This window comes from Oncorhynchus clarkii, chromosome 13 (genome assembly GCF_045791955.1).
Source record: "Oncorhynchus clarkii lewisi isolate Uvic-CL-2024 chromosome 13, UVic_Ocla_1.0, whole genome shotgun sequence".
In the NCBI taxonomy this organism is placed as follows: domain Eukaryota; kingdom Metazoa; phylum Chordata; class Actinopteri; order Salmoniformes; family Salmonidae; genus Oncorhynchus; species Oncorhynchus clarkii.
Genome location: NC_092159.1, coordinates 7,140,623 through 7,162,095, shown reverse-complemented (window position 1 = coordinate 7,162,095; position 21,473 = coordinate 7,140,623). Strand labels below are relative to the sequence as shown.

General features: G+C 46.9%; 1 protein-coding gene across 7 annotated transcripts; it reads left to right on the top strand.

The window, feature by feature from the left end:
• The first annotated feature begins 2,517 nt into the window (after window positions 1-2,517).
• LOC139424329 (A-kinase anchor protein 8-like) lies at window positions 2,518-21,210 on the top strand. Of its 7 annotated transcripts, none has more exons than XM_071176058.1 (13): window positions 2,518-2,645; window positions 3,347-3,385; window positions 3,874-4,084; window positions 8,223-8,787; window positions 9,576-9,693; window positions 9,792-9,823; window positions 9,909-9,939; window positions 12,901-13,057; window positions 14,902-15,043; window positions 15,419-15,524; window positions 17,750-17,880; window positions 19,944-20,039; window positions 20,176-21,210. In XM_071176058.1, exons 1-13 carry the CDS (start codon window positions 2,621-2,623, stop codon window positions 20,659-20,661), a joined length of 2,139 nt encoding a protein of 712 aa, XP_071032159.1. In that variant the 5' UTR covers window positions 2,518-2,620; the 3' UTR covers window positions 20,662-21,210. The 7 variants fall into 7 exon arrangements, with proteins under 7 accessions (XP_071032159.1, XP_071032156.1, XP_071032161.1 ...); XM_071176055.1 differs by having other exon boundaries at window positions 9,573-9,693; XM_071176060.1 differs by having other exon boundaries at window positions 9,570-9,693; window positions 12,901-13,018.
• Window positions 21,211-21,473: the final 263 nt, after the last annotated feature.

The window sequence follows — 21,473 nt, the reverse complement described above, 5'->3', positions numbered from 1 at the left end:
AACCATGTGTATATGACCAATAACATCTGCTAACCATGTGTATATGACCAATAACATCTGCTAACCATGTGTATATGACCAATAACATCTGCTAACCATGTGTATGTTCACCAATAAAATGTGATTTGGTCATGTAATATTTTTGTGATTATTGAGTCGGCCATTTATCCAGGACGACTGGCTTTTACAAATCTGTCCAAAATGAGAAAACACAAAGTAAAGAATGCTGAAGATGCTGAAATTGTAGTACAAGTATGTGTGTATATGTGCGTCTGATCAAAATGATAGAAGTAACATTGAGTTATTTGTTACTATGACTATATATTGCTGTATTCTTTTTTTCTCTCTAATTATTTAAAAATGTTTTCGACAATTTTTCAAAAAGAGTATCAGCTGGTTCCGGACGACTGTGTGATCACGCTCTCCGCAGCCGATGTGAGTAAGACCTTAAAACAGGTCAACATTCCCAAGGCTGCAGGGCCAGATGGATTACCAGGACGTGTACTCTGAGCATGCACTGACCAACTGACAAATGTCTTCACTGACATGTTCAACCTCTCCCTGTCTTGAGTCTGTAATACCAACATGTTTCAAGCAGACCACCATAGTCCCTGTGCCCAAGAACACTAAGTTAACCTGCCTAAATGACTACCGACCAGTAGCACCCACGTCTGTAGCCATGAAGTGCTTTGAAAGGCTGGACATGGCTCACATCAACACCATTATCCAAGAAACCCTAGACCCACTCCAATTTGCATACCGCCCCAACAGATTCACAGATGATGCCATTTCTATTGCACTCCACACTGCCCTTTCCCACCTGGACAAAAGGAATAACTATGTGAGGATTCTATTCATTGACTACAGATCAGCATTCAACACCATAGTGCCCTCCAAGCTCATCACTAAGCTAAGGACCCTGGGACTAAACACCTCCCTCTGCAACTGGATCCTGGACTTCCTGACGGGCCGCCCCCAGGTGGTAAAGGTAGGTAACAACACATCCGCCACGCTGATCCTTAACACGGGGGCCCCTCAGGGGTGCGTGCTCAGTCCCCTCCTGTACTCCCTGTTCATTCATGACTGTACGGCCAGGCATGACTCCAACGCCATCATTAAGTTTGCCGATGACCAACAGTGGTAGGCCTGATCAACGACAACGACGAGACAGCCCATAGGGAGGAGGTGAGAGATCTGGCCGTGTGGTGCCAGGACAACAACCTCTCCCTCAACGTGATAAAGACAAAGGAGATGATTGTGGACTACAGGAAAAGGAGGACCGAGCTCGCCCCCATTCTCATCAACAGGGCTGTAGCTGTGCAGGTTGAGAGCTTCAAGTTCCTTGGTGTCCACATCACCAACAAACTAACATGGTCCAAGCACACCAAGACAGTTGTAAAGAGGGCACAACAAAAACCTATTCCCCCTCAGGAGAGTGAAAATATTTGGCATGGGTCCTCAGATCTTCAAACGGTTCTACAGCTGCACCATCGAGAGCATCCTGACCGGTTGCATCACTACCTGGTTTGGCAACAGCTCGGCCTCCGACCGCAAGGCACTACAGAGGGTAGTGCGCACTACAGAGGGTAGTGCGGACTACAGAGGGTAGTGCGGACTACAGAGGGTAGTGCGTACTACAGAGGGTAGTGCGGACTACAGAGGGTAGTGCGGACTACAGAGGGTAGTGCGGACTACAGAGGGTAGTGCGGACTACAGAGGGTAGTGCGGACTACAGAGGGTAGTGCGTACTACAGAGGGTCAGGGGACACACAGGGCCAACCAGGCAGGATATAACTCCACCCACTTTGCCAAAGCACAGCCCCTACACCAGCAGAGGGAAATCAACTGACCACCAACTTACTACCCTGAGACAAGGCTGAGTATAGCCCACAAAGATCTCCTCCACCGCACCAGGCACAACCATACAGAGCTGGAAATTCTAAAGGGAAACATTGTTTCTGAGATCGGGCAGGGAGACAGCAAGGCTCATAACCCTGTTATGTAAGGGATAATCAATGAGGGGCTATGCATTCCATGGAAAATAATGAAGGAGGTGGAAGGTGTGTTCTGAATTCTGTTTATAATTTTTTTTAAAGTCATATAGAATATGGTTGTTAAAATAATGAAGGATAGTTACCTGTAGCCAGTTCTATTTTATATGATTATTGTGCCTTGGAAAACAAACAAACACGTATTTATTTGTATGTACATGTTGTGTGCACTCTGACTGTTTCATTCACTACTGTCCAGGCTTGTAGCATACTATTAATTTCTAATATGTTTTCATTAGGGAAATCTATAAAATATGTTAAAGAAAAATTATGATTATTCCCAGTAACTGATTAGAAAAATTGTTATTCCGTCACTCGCTTTTGTTAACTGACAGACTATATAGCCAATTACAGTGTAGAGTTTTCTGATCAGCCAATAGTCGTATGGGGAGTGGCGTCCTGCTTTCGGATGACCCAATGGGAGAAACGAGGTGGTGTCTTTTGGTGACCCTAGCTAAACATATTCGCCCACTGCTGTGTCCGTTGCTCCTGGTTTGCTAACGGCTACAGTAGCTAGCTTTATATATATTTTTAAAAATCCATCAACAACAATAACATATCATCAAATTATGGAAGGCCGTGGCTACAGTTCAGGTATGTATCAAAATATTCCAATGGGTTTATATTTTCACTAGGTTATTCATGTTCAAGATGTTATATTACTAACGTCAGCTAGCTAGCTACTTACAAGCTAACGTTAGCTAGCCATTCAAGATTGCTAGCAAGCTAAAATAGTAACGTTAATTTGTACGTTATACATTGTCATTTTACAGAACCGGTAATGTATGCAATACGTAGCTAGCTGTGGTTTATATAGAAAGAGAACGCCACAGTCTTGGTGTGTAATCTCATTAAAATGGAGTCTGTCTGCCACGACTTGAACTCACAATAGCGTTAAGAAAATGGCCGCCATATGCCGTTTTTCTACATTCCCCCTCCAGAGAATACGATCCCCACAGCCCTTCACGTGAATGTAACTAACGTTAACGTACTAACAAGCTATGATTGCCACCGTTAACGGTATAGTTCATGTTTTTTTTTTTACCAAACGGGTTGTAAAAGTGCAAGGTTGCCGACTAGTTAACTAACGTTAGCTAGCGAAGTTAGTTGGCTAGCTAGCTAGATGTTAGCTTACAACTAGTTTCTTTGTTGTCAAACGTTCACCCGTGTGAATTCATTAGCTAGCTATGCTACGCGTGTGTACGTTATTCTGATATGCCACATTGCGTTATACAACCCGTCTTGGAGTGCTTGTGGATAACCCTTTAATTTGAAACCTCTCTTTAATCTGTTAGGAGGATACTCGAGCTGGGGAGGAGGGTCGGGGAGCCGAGGTAAGAGAGAGAGAGAGAACGTACTGAACCTGTTAACACCAGTCTAGAACATTACATATCTGAATTGCCCAAGAATATGTGCCAGCGGTTTTAGTTGAATAAACAGTAACACTTTACACCACCGAATGTTAGCTAACACCTTGCTTGGGGAGGACAGGCTCACGGTAATGGCTGGAGTGGAATTAGTGGAACGTATCAAACACATCGTTTCCAGGTGTGATGCCATTCCTTTCGCTCTGTTCCTGGACATTGTGTGCCGTCCTCCCCTCAGCAGCCTCCTGTGCTTTAAACCTAATTGATTGTGTTGACTTATCATATTTACAAAATGCACTTAGCCAAAGGCGCCCATATCAAAATTATTGAATTTTAAACGAGGTAGCCTATGATTTGGCTCATTTTGATTCAGGTAGCTAGCTAGCTACACCTCTATACCCCTGCCTATAAACTGTGTGATCCTCACCTTAAAATCATCTCTGCTCTCCCCCGAGGCTCAGACAACTATGACCCGTATGGAGGGGGCTACAAGGACTCCATGTCAGGGATGGGGGGCTACGGAGGGGGGCACAAGAGGGGTCTCTCTGGGAGCTCTCTGTTGTCGACGGGAACCAGTGCAGACGCTGTCATCGCTAAGATCAACCAACGCCTTGACATGCTGACCCAGCTGGAGGGAGGCATGAAGGGTGGGGGGCGCAGCGACAGGTAACACACACAGATCTCTAGCTGACATGCACACACTTTTTTTCCCCTGGCTGGTAAAGGTGTCCGCATGCTTCTCAGCCCAAAGTGTCCGGAACAGCTCGTGCATATATCATGACGACATTGTAACATTTTTGTGGTCTTCGGTACATTTCCCCCTGGGTTGTTCTGTCAAACAGTGTTGATTCTTCAGGAAAGTCTTGGTCATTCAACGAGAGATGATGATTGGTTTTCAAGCAAATTCTTTCATTGAGAAATACTGCACAAGACATCTTAGTTATGTGTAAAATTGACTAAGATCTCCTTTGTAAAAAAAAACGTAAACATTTGATATTCCATGAGTTATTAGATTAACTCTTGACTATTGAGGGAGTGTATACTGGCTATGGCGCCTCAAAATGGACAGACTATTGTCGCGTTTCTCATTTTTCAAGCGAAGGTCTTTTAAGGGAGTATGCGACCACACTCGTTCAGTTCGCTTAGCCCACTATTATAGCTAGCACCAGCCGAACTGAAGCAAGCTAACACCTTAACTCTCCCCTGGTTTCAACTCGCCACACACACACGTCTTTGCCCTCAAGATCAATCACGCACCTTCACACGGTTGTGTAGTCTGCCTTTCCAACACTATACATACACTCTATCATCTGACCTGCACCTTTCCTGTGTTTTCCACACATCTGCAGCTAGCTGTTTTCCATATCAATCCCCCTTTCTCTTCACACCTCAATCACTCTCAATCACCTCACAATGCTTCCACACCCTCGCTCTTCCTGCTTGATTCACCTCACAATGCTGCTGCCACACCCTCTCTCTTCCTGCTGTAACCTCTCTGGGATATGTGGGACGCCAGCGTCCCACCTGGCCAACATCCAGTGAAAATGCAGAGCGCCAAATTCAAATAAATTACTATAAAAATTGAACTTTCACGAAATCACACATGGAATACACCAAATTAAAGCTACACTTGTGAATTCAGCCAGCGTGTCAGATTTCAAAAAGGCTTTACGGGGAACACAAACTATGCTATTATCTGAGGACAGCACCCCAGCAAACATACACAGACGATCATATTTCAACCCTGCAGGCGCGACACACAACGCAGAAATAAATTTATAATTTGACGTGCTTCTTCTGTTGGCTCTCCAATATGTCCCATAAACATCACAAATGGTCCTTTTGTTCGATTAATTCCATCGATATATTAACAAAATGTCCATTTATTTGACGCGTTTGATCCAGAAAAACACTGCTTCCAACTCGCGCGACATGACTACAAAATTTCTCGTACGTTACCTGTAAGCTTTGTCCAAACATTTCAAACTACTTTCCTAAAACAACTTTTGGTAAAATTTAAGACGGGATTAACTGTGTTCAATACCGGAGGAAAACAAAGTGGAGCCTCTAACAAAGAGTACACCTCTCTCTAGCCTCGTTCTGAACGGTGCTACTTCTTCATTTCTCAAAGGAAAAACCTCAACCAATTTCTAAAGACTGTTGACATCCGGTGGAAGCGGTAGGAACTGCAAGAAAGTCCCTTTAGATATCTGGATTACCAATGAAAATCCATTGAAAAGACAACCAAAAAACAACCATCTGGATGGTTTGTCCTCGGGGTTTCACCTGCCAAATTAGCTATGTTGTACTCAGACATGATTCAAACAGTTTTAGAAACTTCAGAGTGTTTTCTATCCAAATCTAATAATAATATGCGTATCTTAGCTTCTGGGCCTGAGAAGCAGGCAGTTTACTTTGGACACGCTTTTCATCCAGACGTGAGAATACTGCCACCTATCCCAGAGAAGTTAATCACCTCACAATGCTGCTGCCACAGCCTCTCTCCCTGCTTTAATTACTTCACAATGCTGCTCCACAGCCTCTCTCCCTGCTTTAATTACTTCACAATGCTGCCGCCACAGCCTCTCTCTTCCTGCTTTAATCACCTCACATTGCTGCTCCACAGCCTCTCTCTCCCTGCTTTAATCACCTCACAATGCTGCTCCACAGCCTCTCTCTCCCTGCTTTAATCACCTCACAATGCTGCTCCACAGCCTCTCTCTCCCTGCTTTAATCACCTCACAATGCTGCTCCACAGCCTCTCTCTCCCTGCTTTAATCACCTCACAATGCTGCTCCACAGCCTCTCTCCCTGCTTTAATCACCTCACAATGCTGCTCCACAGCCTCTCTCTCCCTGCTTTAATCACCTCACAATGCTGCTCCACAGCCTCTCTCCCTGCTTTAATCACCTCACAATGCTGCTCCACAGCCTCTCTCTCTCTGCTTTAATCACCTCACAATGCTGCTCCACAGCCTCTCTCTTCCTGCTTTAATCACCTCACAATGCTGCTGCCACAGCCTCTCTCTTCCTGCTTTAATCACCTCACAATGCTGCTCCACAGCCTCTCTCTCCCTGCTTTAATCACCTCACAATGCTGCTCCACAGCCTCTCTCCCTGCTTTAATCACCTCACAATGCTGCTCCACAGCCTCTCTCTCTGCTTTAATCACCTCACAATGCTGCTCCACAGCCTCTCTCTCTCTGCTTTAATCACCTCACAATGCTGCTCCACAGCCTCTCTCCCTGCTTTAATCACCTCACAATGCTGCTCCACAGCCTCTCTCTCTCTGCTTTAATCACCTCACAATGCTGCTCCACAGCCTCTCTCTCCCTGCTTTAATCACCTCACAATGCTGCTCCACAGCCTCTCTCTCCCTGCTTTAATCACCTCACAATGCTGCTGCCACAGCCTCTCCCTGTAATCACTACATACCACCCACATATTTCCTGTCCCCGCCCTCCTTAGCTAGCCCCTCCCCCTGGACACGGCTAGGATGTAACGGTAAGGGTTACAGGGTAAATATCCAATGTATTTCGGTTGGGGAAATGTTTTGATTTAAAGGGGATTTTCAGACCTCAAGGATACGTATTGCTTCATTTTGCTGAAACATGACATGTTAAGGATAAGTAGTCTGTTTCTCCGATTCCAGTCCGTTAGTTTGGGTAACACAAGTAGGTTTAGTCTAAACCAGAAAGTAGCTAGCTGTAGTTAAGGGTTTTTAACTGTTGTTGAAGTAACGATAGTAACTATCCAGATGAGCCTCTACCTGGCTCCTCCCACCCAGCACTAGAGATATGAGCCTCTACCTGGCTCCTCCCACCCAGAACTAGAGATATGAGCCTCTACCTGGCTCCTCCCACCCAGCACTAGAGATATGAGCCTCACCCTGGCTCCTTCCACCCCGTATGCTGTCCTGGGTGTAGTTGGTTTGTCTTCATTATACTGTCATGCTTATGGATTCCCATTCATATACCCAGGTAGATCCCTCACCACCACAGGCATAGTTCCCAGACACACGGAAGTCAGCAGCAGGTTGTTATAGTATTCCCCTTGTGTCATGGAGGTAGAAGTGCAGCACCCACAGATCCCCCAAATGCACTCCCCTGTCTGATCTATCTGACTCAGACAAATACACCAACATGTCCACCTCATCCTGACTCTCTGTGTCTGAGCGGGAGGTTGCTCGAGGGGGGAGGAGGGAGAGAACGAATGCCGGTGACAACAACCAAGGTCATATTCTGGCTGAGGCCCCACCCTGTAAATGCACAACGAACACCAACTAAATGTGCCCCCCCCGCCCCCTCTGTATTGTGGTACAGTCTAATCACCCCCACATGCAATTTGCCACATGGAACAGTCCTGTTTCTATAAGGCTGCTCTTGTCTGTCTGTCTGTGACCCATGAACCAACCCTGATATTCTGTACAGCTCCAGCTCTGTCCCCACACAGTGAGACCTCATCTTGACTAGGGAGTAAACCCCCCCTCCCCCACTACTGGGGTACCAACCAACCCCCCCTTTGACCTCAGAGAGAAGGGTGAGGTGGATGAGAAATGGGGAATGCTCAAATGTGTGTAAACCAAATGTTGACAGAGAAAAGCCTTCCTGCCATGAATGCCTACATCAAGACTCAGCAGCGTTGGGATTGGCAGAAACATTCTGCATCATTATGACATCACTAATGTGGCTCATCATCTTGGGGGGAAACATGTCATAGAGAGAGAGGAGTAAAAGGAGGGGAAGAGAGATTCCCTCCCTCACTCTCTGCTCGTTCTACCACTCCCTCCCTCCCCCTTTTCGCAGGTTTGACCAATACGAGTCCTTCGACTCGCGGGGCCCCTCCTCCCTCCCCTCCCGGGATCTCTACAGATCCGGTAGCTATGGTTACGGCGATGGCCGAGGGGACATGACCCAAAGAGCTTCAGGCTTCGGAGGAGGTGGTGGTCTAGGCTCAGGCTTTGACAGCTCCTCCTCCTACGGAGCTGCTAAGATGCAGCGGCAGAACATGAGAGACTCCTTCTCCAGTGGCCAAGGAGGAGGAAGCTGGGCCGGAGCAGGCCAGCGCTCCCCGAGAAGGGGGGGAGGCCGCGGAGGGTTTGGAGGCCGCAGATCCGACCCCACTCCCATGGGTGGAGGTGGTGGTAGGATGGGTGGAAGAGGAGGAGGCCGGGGAGGTGGCGGTCACTCCCCTGGGGGTAGGGGCAAGCTCCCATCCCTCCTGGGTCACCGCATGCCCCCCCAGACCGGGGCCTTCCACCAGTCCGCTCAACAGGGCCGGGTCCCTGGGCACCAGGACTTCCCAGGGCGCCACTTTGGAGGGGGCCCCCAGGGAGGCCACCAGCGCGGGCGCAAGAGGCCCCTCAACCGAGTAAGTACCCTACCGTACTGCCCGCCAGTCTGCCAGCCCCACAGCAGGGCATGATGACCTACCTACCAACCCCCCCACCCCTGTTCATCAACCCCCGTACCCCCTAAACGCTCCCCTACCCTGCCTACAGTGCTAAGGGCCTGGGGAGGCGTGGATATAATTGACATGACAACTACCCCCCCAAACTCATAGTTTGGTCATCGTACTATCGCCCCCAGTCCCTATTCAATATAGCCACAAATGCCTCTTTGATTGAACCGAACTGTCCCTTTCCCATTGAAAGGAAACTGCCCTGCTCCAAGAAATAGTGGCCCCTACCAACACCACCCAGCAGAGATCTGGACCAAACTCCATTATAATGTCCGTTCTCTGGGTTTTATTTTCTGTTTTTATTTTGCCTGGTTCTGCCCCTGATGGAGGCCTTATGGTAATAGTGGAGATATGTCAGGGAGTCCACTAAAAGTTCCTTTTGAGAATCTATTGAAAAGTTCCTTTTGAGAATCTATTGAAAAGTTCCTTTTGAGAATCTATTGGAAAGTTCCTTTTGAGAATCTATTGAAAAGTTCCTTTTGAGAATCTATTGGAAAGTTCCTTTTGAGAAAAGTCTATTATAGTAATGGTTAAGGGATCCAAGTTAAAGATGGAAAAAAAGTTTTTATTAGTCTACTGATGGTCCCAAAATGTTTTGCATGTCAGCAATCACGTTTTGAAGATATTTGACTTTGAAGACGCAGTGTCACTGGCCACGTCATCAATGTGATGATGATGTCCCCCAGCAGCAGCAGCAGCAGCCTGGTGGTGGTCAGCGTGACGGTCAGAAGAAGAGAAAACAGACTCTGACCGCAGCAGATGAACCAGAGTCCAAGATGAACAAGACAGAGAGCGCAGGTGGAGAGACCGCTGAAGGTACCACACACACACAGAACAGACGACAATGTCCACACACAGTAACTACCCCTATGCACTGTCTGACCTGACTGTCTTTCTGTCTCTCTCTATGACAGAACCAGCAGAGAACAACGGTGAAGAAAATGAGGTGAGGAGCTGCTGTGACTTAACTAACACATCTGTGTGACCGTGTGTGTCTGTGTCAGTAGTCATTTCGTTTCTCTCCTCTCCAGGCAACCAAAGCCCCAGCTGATGGAGAGAAAGGTAAGATGGATTCATCTCCTCTGTTATTAGATCTACTATCCTCTCTTCATCAACTGGCCCCTGTTCTCCTCCTCTTCCTCCTCTCTTCATCAACTGGCCCCTGTTCTCCTCCTCTTCCTCCTCTCTTTATCAACTGGCCCCTGTTCTCCTCTTCCTCCTCTCTTCATCAACTGGCCCCTGTTCTCCTCCTCTTCCTCCTCTCTTCATCAACTGGCCCCTGTTCTCCTCCTCTTTCTCCTCTCTTCATCAACTGGCCCCTGTTCTCCTCCTCTCTTCATCAACTGGCCCCTGTTCTCCTCCTCTTCCTCCTCTCTTCATCAACTGGCCCCTGTTCTCCTCCTCTTTCTCCTCTCTTCATCAACTGGCCCCTGTTCTCCTCCTCTTTCTCCTCTCTTCATCAACTGGCCCCTGTTCTCCTCCTCTTTCTCCTCTCTTCATCAACTGGCCCCTGTTCTCCTCCTCTCTTCATCAACTGGCCCCTGTTCTCCTCCTCTTCCTCCTCTCTTCATCTGGCCCCTGTTCTCCTCCTCTCATCATCAACTGGCCCCTGTTCTCCTCCTCTTCCTCCTCTCTTCATCAACTGGCCCCTGTTCTCCTCCTCTTCCTCCTCTCTTCATCAACTGGCCCCTGTTCTCCTCCTCTCTTCATCAACTGGCCCCTGTTCTCCTCCTCTTTCTCCTCTCTTCATCAACTGGCCCCTGTTCTCCTCCTCTTTCTCCTCTCTTCATCAACTGGCCCCTGTTCTCCTCCTCTTTCTCCTCTCTTCATCAACTGGCCCCTGTTCTCCTCCTCTTTCTCCTCTCTTCATCAACTGGCCCCTGTTCTCCTCCTCTTTCTCCTCTCTTCATCAACTGGCCCCTGTTCTCCTCCTCTTCCTCCTCTCTTCATCAACTGGCCCCTGTTCTCCTCCTCTTCCTCCTCTCTTCATCTGGCCCCTGTTCTCCTCCTCTTCCTCCTCTCTTCAACTGGCCCCTGTTCTCCTCCTCTTCCTCCTCTCTTCATCTGGCCCCTGTTCTCCTCCTCTTCCTCCTCTCTTCAACTGGCCCCTGTTCTCCTCCTCTTCCTCCTCTCTTCAACTGGCCCCTGTTCTCCTCCTCTTCCTCCTCTCTTCATCTGGCCCCTGTTCTCCTCCTCTTCCTCCTCTCTTCAACTGGCCCCTGTTCTCCTCTTCCTCCTCTCTTCATCAACTGGCCCCTGTTCTCCTCCTCTTCCTCCTCTCTTCATCTGGCCCCTGTTCTCCTCCTCTTCCTCCTCTCTTCAACTGGCCCCTGTTCTCCTCACAAAACAACTATAAATTGTCTCCATAAACTTGCCCAGTGATTTAAAGTAATGATAATTAGTGGACATTTAGAAAACATTGTAATGAGATGGGACAATAGCCTGCTACGGTGCGTTTCCATTGAACTGTGTTGTCATAGAAACAAACAACACATTCCCATCTAGTGTCTTGGAGGTGTTTCCATGATCTATTTAGTCTGCCCTCCCACCTATCTGTTTCTTGTCTCAGGTAGCCTCCGAAAGCCAGCATGGACAGAATGTAATAATTTACTAATGAGCCATATTCTAATAATTCTCATGTGCCAAAGTGTCGCCATGGTGAAACTTGCACTCCTGTAGATCTGGAATAATTGGATGGTGAAACAGGAAGACCAGAGATGCCTCGTCCCTGATTGGCAGATGAGTGGCAAACCTGATTAGAAGCACTTGTTGCTCATTGGTTGTTCCCTACAAATGCTGTTTTGAAGATTATTTTTTTTTTTACCTACACACTGAAGAAGGCTGCAAAAGCGGAAACATCTGTGTACGCTATCCTTGATGCAGTGAAAATAATAGAAATTGAAACATTTAAGTAAGCTTGATTCAACAAGTGTTTAGAATTAAATGTGGAGTCTAGCTTATAGTTTGTTACGTGATGACATCACATGCCCCTCATACCTTAAAAATTGTACTTGTGGAAAAGTTTTCCGCTGTAAAGAAAGTTGGACTACAGAGAGATTGTTGAGCGGAGAACATTTCTCCTATAGCTGCCGTTTCTGTATTTAGATTTTTTTTTGCCTTATTGCTTTTGTCAAATGAACCTGGGTCAATGCAAACCTACCGACAGTCTCTCTTTTCTGCTCCGCTCTTCTTTTATTCAAGCTGGGTGACGTTTCACAACTCTAGATGTCATTTTCAATAGACCGCCCCTCCTTGCTTCCCTCCCTTGCCCGCTTCCCTGTCACCTCCTCCCTCTTTCCCTTCCCCTCCAACACGGAAACCTTCTCTCCCTTTCCCTCGCTATTTCCCCTCCTCTCTTTCCCCGTCTCCCCCTCCTCTCTTTCCCCGTCTCCCCCTCCTCTCTTTCCCCGTCTCCCCCTCCTCTCTTTCCCCGTCTCCCCCTCCTCTCTTTCCCCGTCTCCCCCTCCTCTCTTTCCCCGTCTCCCCCTCCTCTCTTTCCCCGTCTCCCCCTCCTCTCTTTCCCCGTTTCCCCCTCCTCTCTTTCCCCGTCTCCCCCTCCTCTCTTTCCCCGTCTCCCCCTCCTCTCTTTCCCCGTCTCCCCCTCCTCTCTTTCCCCGTCTCCCCCTCCTCTCTTTCCCCGTCTCCCCCTCCTCTCTTTCCCCGTCTCCCCCTCCTCTCTTTCCCCGTCTCCCCCTCCTCTCTTTCCCCGTCTCCCCCTCCTCTCTTTCCCCGTCTCCCCCTCCTCTCTTTCCCCGTCTCCCCCTCCTCTCTTTCCCCGTCTCCCCCTCCTCTCTTTCCCCGTCTCCCCCTCCTCTCTTTCCCCGTCTCCCCCTCCTCTCTTTCCCCGTCTCCCCCTCCTCTCTTTCCCCGTCTCCCCCTCCTCTCTTTCCCCGTCTCCCCCTCCTCTCTTTCCCCGTCTCCCCCTCCTCTCTTTCCCCGTCTCCCCCTCTACTTCCCCTCCTCTCTTCGCCTCATCTCTCCATCGGTCTTCCTCTCCAACTGTAACCTCTCCTCTCTCCCCAGTGGTGTCGATGCAGGAGGAGATCTCTCAGATGAAGAAGAAGCTCCAGACAGGGAAACAGACTCCTCCCCAGGACAAGGTCCCCAAAAACAGGAGGAAGAGGGGCGGCTTCCTGGAAAGGTCAGGGGTCACACTAACACCCAAAAGTCAAACCCAGAGGTCAGTTATTACAAAATACATCTCTTAATTTCTCTTCGTCTAATTTTCTTCCTTTTCTGTCTGTCCTTTTACATATCTTCTCCTCTCTCTCTTCTCTTTCTCAGAGGTCAGAGTTTTTATATGGAATCTTTTCCTAAATACACCAATAAAACCACTGATCATTATAACAGAATGTGATGTCACTAAGGCGCCTTCAGAGAGGATTCATACCCCTTGACTTTTTCCACATTCTGTTACAAAGTGGGCTTAAAATGGATAATTTTTTGTTTTGTCCATTACATGTTAGAATAACCTTTTGTCAACTTGCTTGTTGATCATTGCTAGACAACCATTTTCAGGTCTTGCCATAGATTTGAAAGCAGATTTATGTCAAAACTGTGACTCAGGAACATTCAGTCTTCTTGGTAAGCAACTCCAGTGTAGATATGGCCTTGTGTTTTAGGTTATTGTCCTGCTGAAAGGTGATTTCCTCTCCCAGTCTATTGGAAGCAGACTGAACCAGGTTTCCCTCAAGGATTTTGCCTGTGCTTATCTCCATTCCGTTTCTTTTTATCCAGAAAAATTCCCCAGTCCTTAATACAAGCATACCCATAACATGATGCAGCCACCACTGTGCTTGAAAATATGGAGGGTGGTACTCCATAATGTGTTGGATATGTCCCAAACAACATTGTATTCAGGACAAAAAAGTGAAATGCTTTGCCACAATTTGTATTAATTTAGTGCCTTGTTGCAAACAGGATGCATATTTATGGAATATTTTAATTCTGTTCAGGCTTCCTTTTCACTTTTTCAGTTAGGTTAATATTATGGAGTAACGTTTGTTGATCCATGCTCAGTTTCCTCTTATTAAGTTCTGTGACTGTAAAAGTCACCATTGGCCTCATGGTGAAATCCCTGAGTGGTTTCCTTCCTCGTTAGGAAGGACGCCTGTATCTTAGTAGTGACTGGATGTATTGATACACCTTCCAAAGTGTAATTAATAACTTCACTCTGTTCAAAGGGATATTCAGCATATGCTTCTTTTATATAAAAAAAATAATAATAATAATATCGACCAATCGGTGCCCTTTAAGGCATTGGAAAACCTCCCTGGTCTTTGTGGTTTAAATTTACTGTGCTATTGAGTGACCTTACAGATACTTGTACATGTAGGGTACAGAGACGAAATCGTCAATCAAAATCATTTACTGTGCAACACTATTATTACACACTGAGTCCATGCAACTTATTATGTGACTTGTTAAGCACATGTTTACTCCTGAACTTAATTAGGCTTGCCATAACAAAGGGCTTGAATACTTATTGACCCAAGATAGTTCAGCTTTCATTTTAAATATATTTGTAAAAATTTCATGAGACATCATTCCACTATGACATTATGGGGCATTGTGTGCAGCAGGCCAGTGACAATAATAAATGTAATCTGTTTTAAATTCAGGCTGAAACAAAATGTGGAACAAATCAAGTGGTGAAAACTCTGGGGGGCTCTGGGAGGGCTCTGTATGTTCTCAGTGAGGGCAGAATGACCTGTCTACTCCTCTCTCCCCTCTATGTTCTCAGTGAGGGCAGAATGACCTGTCTTCTCTCCGCTCCCTCCCCGCTCTCTCCCCTCGCGCTCTCCTCCCTCCCTCTGTCTCCTCTCCTTCTTTTCCTAAATATTCTCTGAGGGCAGAATGACCTCCTGTAGTCTTTCCTCTGTCTCTGTGAATGGATGGGGGGGATAATGCGTTACTCAACACTAACCACTTAGCCGTAGTTTCACTCACCACACCGTCCAACATAGCTGCCTCTGATTGGGCCGGCAGGCTTGTGGTCTGACGGTTGTTCTGTGTGGTCGACAGGGTGACGTTTGCGTGCTCGGTGTGTAAGTTCCGTTCGTTCTACCACGAGGACATGGCGGCCCACCTGGAGAGCAAGTTCCACAAAGATCACTTCAAGTTCCTGTCCAGTCAGCTGTCCAAACCCACCACAGACTTCTTACAGGTACACACACACAATCAAAGGCGGACACACAGGCAGACACACACACACACACACAAAGGCAGACACACACACACACACACACACACACACAAAGGCAGACACACACACACAAAGGCAGACACACACACACAAAGGAAGACACACACACACAATCAAAGGCGAACACACAGGCATACACACACACACACCCACACCCAATCAAAGGTGGACACACACAGGCAGACCCATGCAGATGGGGACACACACAGGCAGACCCATGCAGATGGGGACACACACAGGCATACCCATGCAGATGGGGACAGTCACTCAATCTTCTGTAAGATTCCCGTGTGTTTTGAGCGGCCCCCCCCCTCTTACTGTGTGTGTCCACACCAGGAGTACCTGAACAACAAGTATAAGAAGACGGAGCAGAGGACCAGTCAGATGGAGAACCACTGTGCTGCCATCTGTCAAGTCTACAAGGAACAGGACCTCACCAGGCGTAAGGACAGCAGTGTGTTTGTGGTGTCTACCAGGGTTTCCGTTTGTCGCTAATAGCGGGCTATTGTGACATAATGCATTTTGACTTTCCCACCAATGAAAATACCAGTGAATAAACTGGTGGTTTAAGCTCAGACAGCTGTTTGTTGCTGCTGATTTTAAGATCAGACAGCTGTTTGTTGCTGCTGATTTAAGATCAGACAGCTGTTTGTTGCTGCTGATTTTAAGATCAGACAGCTGTTTGTTGCTGCTGATTTTAAGATCAGACAGCTGTTTGTTGCTGCTGATTTTAAGATCAGACAGCTGTTTGTTGCTGCTGATTTTAAGATCAGACAGCTGTTTGTTGCTGCTGATTTAAGATCAGACAGCTGTTTGTTGCTGCTGATTAAAGATCAGACAGCTGTTTGTTCCTGCTGATTTTAAGATCAGACAGCTGTTTGTTGCTGCTGGAGTAAAACATGTCTGTTTAATAAGACCAGTTATTGCGCAACAATCACAACAACCTACTTTGTAATGAGCTGGAGGCCGTATGAATCTTTTGAAAACATGCACTTCATTCTGTGAAATGTGTTTTACCACATACTGAGGCATGTCTTGCCTCGCTTCAAAGTAGCCAGAATCCAACCAAACGTAACAGGCAGTTAGTTATCTGATAGACTTCCTATTGCCATTGAAACCAGTTGCCCCTTTCTCCTGTTCTATTGGTTTTCAAATCAACTTTCAGGTTTAAAGTTTGGAGAAGCAAATTTTCACCTTTTTAAAAAAAAATCACATTTATAACAAAACATTCCATGTATTCTCGCATTTGCAGACTAGTGTTTATAGAGCTTACTATTCCTCATGTGGTGATTGGATATACATAATTTTGCCTAATAGTAGGCCTTAGAGTAGACACAGGCGATATATTACATTTGTTTTCTCCTTTCTTTGCACAGGAAAATGTTGGCCTTTTTTTTTTTCATAAACACATTTCATGCAATTCTACCAAACTTTAGAGACATTAGCAGAGAGACTGGAGACATTAGCAGAGAGACTGGAGACATTAGCAGAGAGACTGGAGACATTAGCAGAGAGACTGGAGACATTAGCAGAACCTTTATTAATAGGACATTTACATGATCGCCTACTCTGCTGACAAACGGATCAATAAAAAGCTAATTTGTAGGCTAATTAGGATATATAATTTTTGGCAATTAAAATGTACTTTAGGGGGAAGCCTCCCCCGAGCCTTATGGACACTCCGCCTATGTATTGTATCATCTTCACATTGCAGTTGAGTTACATGTTCGGTTACGAGGTAATTACCATCTAAATGTTATTATTATTATTTATTACTGAACCGTGGGCGGACGACCTAATCAGGTAATGCAACCGATGCTTACGGGTCTGGTACGTTTCTTTAAACGTCCGGGAGATGAAAACGCTGCCGGTCAAATATCCGGCGCTACGTTTTCCAAACGGAAACCATGTTGTGAACGTACTGTGTGTTGTGAACGTACTGTGTGTTGTGAACGTACTGTGTGTTGTGAACGTACTGTGTGTTGTGAACGTACTGTGTACTCTGTGTGTGTGTGTGTGTTGCGTACGTACGTACTGTGTTGTGAACGTACTGTGTTGTGAACGTACTGTGTGTTGTGAACGTACTGTGTACTCTGTGTGTGTGTGTGTGTGTTGCGTACGTACGTACTGTGTTGTGAACGTACTGTGTTGTGAACGTACTGTGTTGTGAACGTACTGTGTACTCTGTGTGTGTGTGTGTGTTGCGTACGTACGTACTGTGTTGTGAACGTACTGTGTGTTGTGAATGTACTGTGTTGTGAACGTACTGTGTGTTGTGAATGTACTGTGTGTTGTGAACGTACTGTGTTGTGAACGTACTGTGTACTCTGTGTGTGTGTGTGTTGCGTACGTACTGTGTGTGTTGTGTACGTACTGTGTGTGTGTTGCGTACGCACTGTGTGTGTGTGTGTTGCGTACGCACTGTGTGTGTGTTGCGTACGCACTGTGTGTGTGTTGCGTACGCACTGTGTGTGTGTTGCGTACGCACTGTGTGTGTGTGTGTTGCGTACGCACTGTGTGTGTGTGTGTGTTGCGTACGCACTGTGTGTGTGTTGCGTACGCACTGTGTGTTACTCTTCTGTGGAACAGGGTGGATTTGTAAAGGTTTTCTCTGTGTTTCTCTTCTCTGCTGGTCCAACTGTTTCCCTGTTTCTCCCTCTGTAACAGAGTTGGGTATGGAACACTTCATGAAGAAGGTGGAGGCAGCCCACTGTGCAGCCTGTGACCTATTCATCCCCATGCAGTTCTACGTCATACAGAAACACCTCAAGTCCCCCGACCACAACTTCAACCGCAAGGTCAGTACACAGCTCAGTGTATAGTGACTGATACCAGGTCAGTACACAGCTCAGTGTATAGTGACTGATACCAGGTCAGTGTATAGTGACTGATACCAGGTCAGTACACTGCACAGCTCAGTGTATAGTGACTGATACCAGGTCAGTACACTGCACAGCTCAGTGTATAGTGACTGATACCAGGTCAGTACACAGCTCAGTGTATAGTGACTGATACCAGGTCAGTACACAGCTCAGTGTATAGTGACTGATACCAGGTCAGTACACAGCTCAGTGTATAGTGACTGATACCAGGTCAGTACACAGCTCAGTGTATAGTGACTGATACCAGGTCAGTACACAGCTCAGTGTATAGTGACTGATACCAGGTCAGTACACAGCTCAGTGTATAGTGACTGATACCAGGTCAGTACACAGCTCAGTGTATAGTGACTGATACCAGGTCACTACACAGCTCAGTGTATAGTGACTGATACCAGGTCAGTACACAGCTCAGTGTATAGTGACTGATACCAGGTCACTACACAGCTCAGTGTATAGTGACTGATACCAGGTCACTACACAGCTCAGTGTATAGTGACTGATACCAGGTCAGTACACAGCTCAGTGTATAGTGACTGATACCAGGTCACTACACAGCTCAGTGTATAGTGACTGATACCAGGTCAGTAACCAGTTCAGTGTATAGTGACTGATACCAGGTCAGTAACCAGTTCAGTGTATAGTGACTGATACCAGGTCAGTACACAGCTCAGTGTATAGTGACTGATACCAGGTCAGTACACAGCTCAGTGTATAGTGACTGATACCAGGTCAGTACACAGCTCAGTGTATAGTGACTGATACCAGGTCACTACACAGCTATACAGTATAGTGACTGATACCAGGTCAGTACACAGCTCAGTGTATAGTGACTGATACCAGGTCAGTACACAGCTCAGTGTATAGTGACTGATACCAGGTCACTACACAGCTCAGTGTATAGTGACTGATACCAGGTCACTACACAGCTCAGTGTATAGTGACTGATACCAGGTCAGTACACAGCTCAGTGTATAGTGACTGATACCAGGTCAGTACACAGCTCAGTGTATAGTGACTGATACCAGGTCACTACACAGCTCAGTGTATATTGACTGTAGGGGCAGGATGATACCAGGTCAGTACACAGCTCAGTGTATAGTGACTGATACCAGGTCAGTACACAGCTCAGTGTATAGTGACTGATACCAGGTCACTACACAGCTCAGTGTATATTGACTGATACCAGGTCACTACACAGCTCAGTGTATATTGACTGATACCAGGTCACTACACAGCTCAGTGTATAGTGACTGATACCAGGTCACTACACAGCTCAGTGTATAGTGACTAAAACCAGGTCAGTACACAGCTCAGTGTATAGTGACTGATACCAGGTCAGTACACAGCTCAGTGTATATTGACTGTAGGGGCAGGATGATACCAGGTCAGTACACAGCTCAGTGTATATTGACTGTAGGGCAGGATGATACCAGGTCACTACACAGCTCAGTGTATGTTGACTGTAGGGGCAGGATGATACCAGGTCAGTACACAGCTCAGTGTATAGTGACTGATACCAGGTCAGTACACAGCTCAGTGTATATTGACTGTGGGGCAGGATGAGACCAGGTCAGTACACAGCTCAGTATATGTTGACTGTAGGGGCAGGATGATACCAGGTCAGTACACAGCTCAGTGTATAGTGACTGATACCAGGTCAGTACACAGCTCAGTGTATGTTGACTGTAGGGCAGGATGAGACCAGGTCACTACACAATATAAACCCTGCTTGGTTGAGATTGACAGGGAGCACTACACAATATAAACCCTGCTTGGTTGAGATTGGCAGGGAGCACTACACAATATAAACCCTGCTTGGTTGAGATTGGCAGGGAGCACTATACAATATAAACCCTGCTTGGTTGGATACAGAAGATTTGGAGGAACCAGTACTTTTTTTATAATTTTTTTTTGCTCTGCCCTCTCTGACCTTTCCCCCACTGACTCCTGTGTGACCTTTGCTTCCTGCGTGACCCCAGGGTATGATGGAGCAGTCTAAGAGGGCCAGTCTGTCAGTGGCTCGCAGCATCCTCAACCACAAAATCATCGGAAAGAAGCTGGAGAGTTACCTCAAGGTACACAAACGCCTATCTCACACATAACCCCCCCCCCCCCCCCCACCTTAGAAACACTGACTCTCTGTGCCTCACACACTCATTCACTCACTCACAATCTCTCTCTGACCCTGCCCTTCCTCTCTCCTCTCTGCAGGGTGAGAACCCCTTCCTCGGTAACCAGGACGACCAGGACCCAGAGGACTCAATGATTATGGAGGTGTCAGAGGCTGAGCTGACCAATGAGAGCCTGGCGGAGACCACCAAGGAAGAGGCGGGGCCAGAGACATCGCAGGAGGCCACCGGGGCTGATGGGGTAGAGGAGGAGAAGATGGAGGAGGGGGGAGTGGCGGTAGCAGATGGAGGGGAGGAAGAGGCGCAAGTAGAGAAGCCAGCGGGAGGAGAGGGGGACACGCAGGGTGAGGAGGAGACGCAGGATGAGGGGGAGGCTGAGGGAGAGCTGGAGCAGGTAGGAGAGGAAGAGGAGGAAGGGTTTGAAGTAGGAGATGAGTTTGGAGAGGAGGATGAGGGAGTGGAAGGAGAGCTGGGAGAGGAAGAGGAGGATGAAGGAGTGGGAGGAGAGGATGAGAGTGTGGCGGTAGAGAAGAAAGACGAGGATGCTGACGTGGTCGTCATAGAGTGACCTTTACTCTCAATGACCCTTTGACCTCCCTCTGGACCAATTAATACAGCCCTCTCTCCCCTGTCCAGCCAATCCCACTCTACCCCTTCCACAAACAGCCAATCAGATTCATTTATACTTACCCCACCCCCTCCATTCAGAACCGATACTCACTAATAAACTTCTGATACATCTGTTTTCATATATAGTTTCTCTTCTGTGTAAGTAGACTTTTTTTGTTGTGCCTTTTGAATCTGTCGGTCTGTGTTGGGATATTTTGACAATGTTTCAGTGGGTAGAGGACCGTGAACTTAGTGTTATTGATATGACACACCCCCTACCTGGTATTACTACTGGACGCACCCCCTGTCCGTCATAGCTAGATTCCCAGGAAGTCTGAGCTGATTGGTTCGTCTCTTATCGACTCCTCCCAAACGTGCAAAAACTTATTTGAAATGTATTTGTTGGTGTGTTTAGATGGAAAGACGGGGCAGGATTTAGTTTTACAGACGGTTGCTGTTGTCATCCATGTTCTTTTTTGGACAGATGAGAATAAATGTTTAAAATGTTTATCTGTTGGTTTGGTTTCTTTGTTTGAGCTGATTTTCTTCTAGCCTGATCTCAGATCTTTGTGCTCTTGACAATTCCATTGCTGTTTGTCAAGACACACGACAAAGAATTATAGTCGGCATGATCGCACAAACAGACTGGCTGATGTTCTGGGTTTAGATTAGAATACGATCAAGGGTCAAATTCTTTCTTTACACATATGGTTAAAAGGCTCAGGACAACCTTAACACGACACTGTAAATCCAATCATTCACATTGGGTGC

What these genes read in the sequence shown, in the direction of transcription:
- LOC139424329 (XM_071176053.1), top strand. Translation starts at nt 2,621, where the DNA reads ATGGAAGGCCGTGGCTACAGTTCAG. An exon ending in AGGTGGAGAGACCGCTGAAG is followed by an intron (nt 9,694 to 9,791) that starts GTACCACACACA and finishes TCTCTATGACAG; the next exon opens with AACCAGCAGAGAACAACGGT. An exon ending in CCCAAAAGTCAAACCCAGAG is followed by an intron (nt 13,058 to 14,901) that starts GTCAGTTATTAC and finishes TGTGGTCGACAG; the next exon opens with GGTGACGTTTGCGTGCTCGG.